Source organism: Epinephelus moara, chromosome 18 (assembly GCF_006386435.1).
Source record: "Epinephelus moara isolate mb chromosome 18, YSFRI_EMoa_1.0, whole genome shotgun sequence".
NCBI lineage: Eukaryota > Metazoa > Chordata > Actinopteri > Perciformes > Serranidae > Epinephelus > Epinephelus moara.
This window is the reverse complement of record NC_065523.1, coordinates 40,372,637-40,375,755: the sequence shown is the minus strand read 5'-3', so window position 1 is coordinate 40,375,755 and position 3,119 is coordinate 40,372,637. Positions and strand designations below refer to the sequence as shown.

The 3,119-nt window shown below is 44.1% G+C and overlaps 1 protein-coding gene across 3 annotated transcripts in view; it reads right to left on the bottom strand.

The window, feature by feature from the left end:
• crhr1 (corticotropin releasing hormone receptor 1) overlaps nt 1–3,119 on the bottom strand; it is a 60,374-nt gene that overhangs the window by 12,830 nt on the left and 44,425 nt on the right. For all 3 annotated transcript variants that reach the window (XM_050069799.1, XM_050069800.1, XM_050069801.1), the window contains exon 6: nt 104–210. In XM_050069799.1, coding sequence (XP_049925756.1) covers nt 104–210 — 107 coding nt within the window. The remainder of the gene's footprint in view (nt 1–103; nt 211–3,119) is intronic.

Here is a 3,119-nt window from a genome sequence, read left to right as displayed (position 1 = left end):
ACACACACACACACACACACAGACACACACACACACACACACAGACACACAGACAGAAAGACAGACAGACACACACACACACACACACACACAGACAGGTTACCTGAGTCTCATGAATAGAGTGAAGGCCAGCAGCAGAGCTCCCAGAGAGATACAGTGACCCAGATAATTAATGATCACAGCGACCTGATAATGGACCTTCGTCTTCCTCTGAAAATACACACACACACACACACACACACACACACACACACACACACACACACACACACACACAGAGGAAAGTTTCAGTGGTAGAATGACAGTTAGTCCTGAAACATAACAACATGTGACAGCGTCCCATCAGAGGACTCGTTCTGCACACGTCACGTCACAGAACAGGAAGTGATGACGACAGACACAGAACAGGAAGTGATGACAACAGAAATATATTGGTTACTCTGTGGCCTAGTCCACACGAGCGCGGGTATTTTTAAAACCAAACTTTTTTGGCCTCCAGTTTTTAAAAAATCTGCGTCCATATGAGCGGTGTAATGAAAATACCTCCATCCACATGACACCGCAAATTCCACTATCAAGCAATGTAATACACATGCCAAAGCAGTAGGTGGCGATATAACTCCTAACTGTAAGGCCATTGTAGCCAATCAGAAGGCAGTAAAACGTCATTACTGGAAAAACAACAAGAAGCATACTATTATGCAGCAGGAACAGTCTCCGTAATAGCACTCTTGTGCCTCTGTTGCTGGATGTGGTTGAGTAGCGTTAGTTGTATGATACATCCACAAATTGCTGATATGCTGCTAAATAGCAGCAGTATTTTGTTTAGGTCCATCCTCAAATCGTCTCTCGCACACACTGGATTGGGTAATAACACAGCTGTTTTCTGTTTACGTCGCACACTGTGACGTCATACAATGGAGACAAGACAAAATAACTGTGGTTATCCTGTCCACACATGACTGCTGACACCGGACTTTTCCAAAAAGTTCACCCTGGACTCCGGTTACAAATAACTCCGGTTACAGGGGCCCAAAACAACAGTTAAGTGTGGATGAAGGGCCAAACCGTGAGCAAAGAGTCACGGTTATATAAATACCTGCGTTGGTGTGGACAGCCCCTGATTCTGTCAGGAGAGATGACAGGAACATCATGGCTGCAAGAAGTCATGATGTTCCTGACTGAAACACGTCTTCCAAGCTCCGCTCTGAAACACTGACTATGACCTGAAGCTCCAGGAAATACACCCCACCACAGCTGAGTGCTCCTCTGCAGGTCGGCTGCAGCTCTGCACTGGTTAAACGTAAAGACTTACCTTTTTACCTTTTAATCATGTTGTCTGTTTTTAACTCTTAGCACAGCATATCTGCACTGCCCTCTGTAGCACTTTGAGATTTGTTTTTAATGAAAAGAACATTACAAATAAAATGTATCATTATCATTATTATTATTAAACTACCTTAACTGGATTCTACAGTTGGACAGCTGCAGACACAGAGCCCAAAATGTCATCTGTCAGTACTCAAGGAGGCAAAACTGGGTAATAATTGATGAAAATGTCTGTAGATGATATTTTGGTGAGTGGCAGCTGTGTCACAGTAACCAGCTCATGAAGTGTACCTCCCCTAAATTAAATTGCATTTCAGACGCTGGTGCATATCCTGGTTTAGGCTCATGGTCAGGACTTTTTTCAGTGTTTAATAATATTGTGTATGGTGTAATTTTAAAGGGGACCTTCTTGGCTCTCACTCAAGCCCAATTGTGAATCTTTCTGACTAATATTGAGGTAACTGAAACCCTTTAAACGGTCAATGATACACATTTTTCACAATTATATTATAGTATTATATTCTTTAAGCCCTGTGGCATCTAGAAACATCAGAGACACAAAACTCAGAAACTGGAATACTCACAGGATTCCCAAGTACCTGGGGTCATAGAGGGTTTCGTGTCTTTCAACTTCAGACCCCTCACCAGGCGACCCGACTGGGAGTGATCAATGACCGGCCTGTGTCCAAGAAGCATCAGCCCACTGCTTATCCCTAATGATCCACAGCCACCTTGAGGCCTTCTCTGCAGCTTCTGAGACTCTGCTGATGGCTTTCCTTTTGCACGCTCCAGTGATGCTCAGGAGGCTGTAGGCATAGGCGTAGGGTTGGGTAGGGACGGTAGAGACATGTCCCTACCAATATTCAGCCCCTTCTGTATTGTCCCTACCAATATAAACACTGGCTGTCGGCGTCCGCTCAAAATGGTACACAAAGGGTTAACAATCATTGGTGTCTACCATATGTCCCGCCTCTAACCTCGTATTGCTCATCGATTGGCTCTACCGTTATTTTGGTAACATGTGATTGGTTCTCCCCAGCGCCGCTCTCTCCACTGACTTTGTAGGTGCGCGTCACCGTACAGTTCACGGCAGTTCGTGAGGGAACGACACATACATGCGCATCACCGTTAGTGTGAACACGCGCCAGTGATCTGTGACTGTCTATGGTCCTGATATGTCGCGTGCACTGCGTACATTTCAAATTCGCATTCTACAAACAAACACGTGCAGATTTCACAGCTGAAAAATGAAACGCCAGCAGGCCCAGCACCAAAAAGAGTCGCTGGTGAACTGGATGAAAAGGAAGAAAGCAGATTCTGGTTGGTTCAGTAAAAAGGCTAAAAAAAATCGTATTTTCTGCCAACACCTGTTGATGTTAGGCTAAAAGTTAACTGAATGGTGTTCCGTGGCAACTCTTTGCTAGATAATGAGATGCTAACGAGCTAATACTAGCTGAGCTAAGTTTGGCAACTATTAGATCAATATTATATGCCAGAGAACTTGAAATTGCACTTCACATGCTCCATCAGCAATCATAGATGTCATGTAATGATGACACAGTTGACATTAATGTTTGTAGTAAGATGACATGATAGAAACAGTCTGAATAAATAAAGTGTAAACACTATGAGAATGCAGGGTTACTCGTGGTCCCTAAAGTCTCCAAAAGTAGATCAGGAGCCATAGCCTTCAGCTATCAGGCTCCTCTCCTGTGGAATCATCTTCCTGTTACGGTCCGGGAGGCAGACACCGTCTCCACATTTAAGACTAGACTTAAGACTTTCCTCTT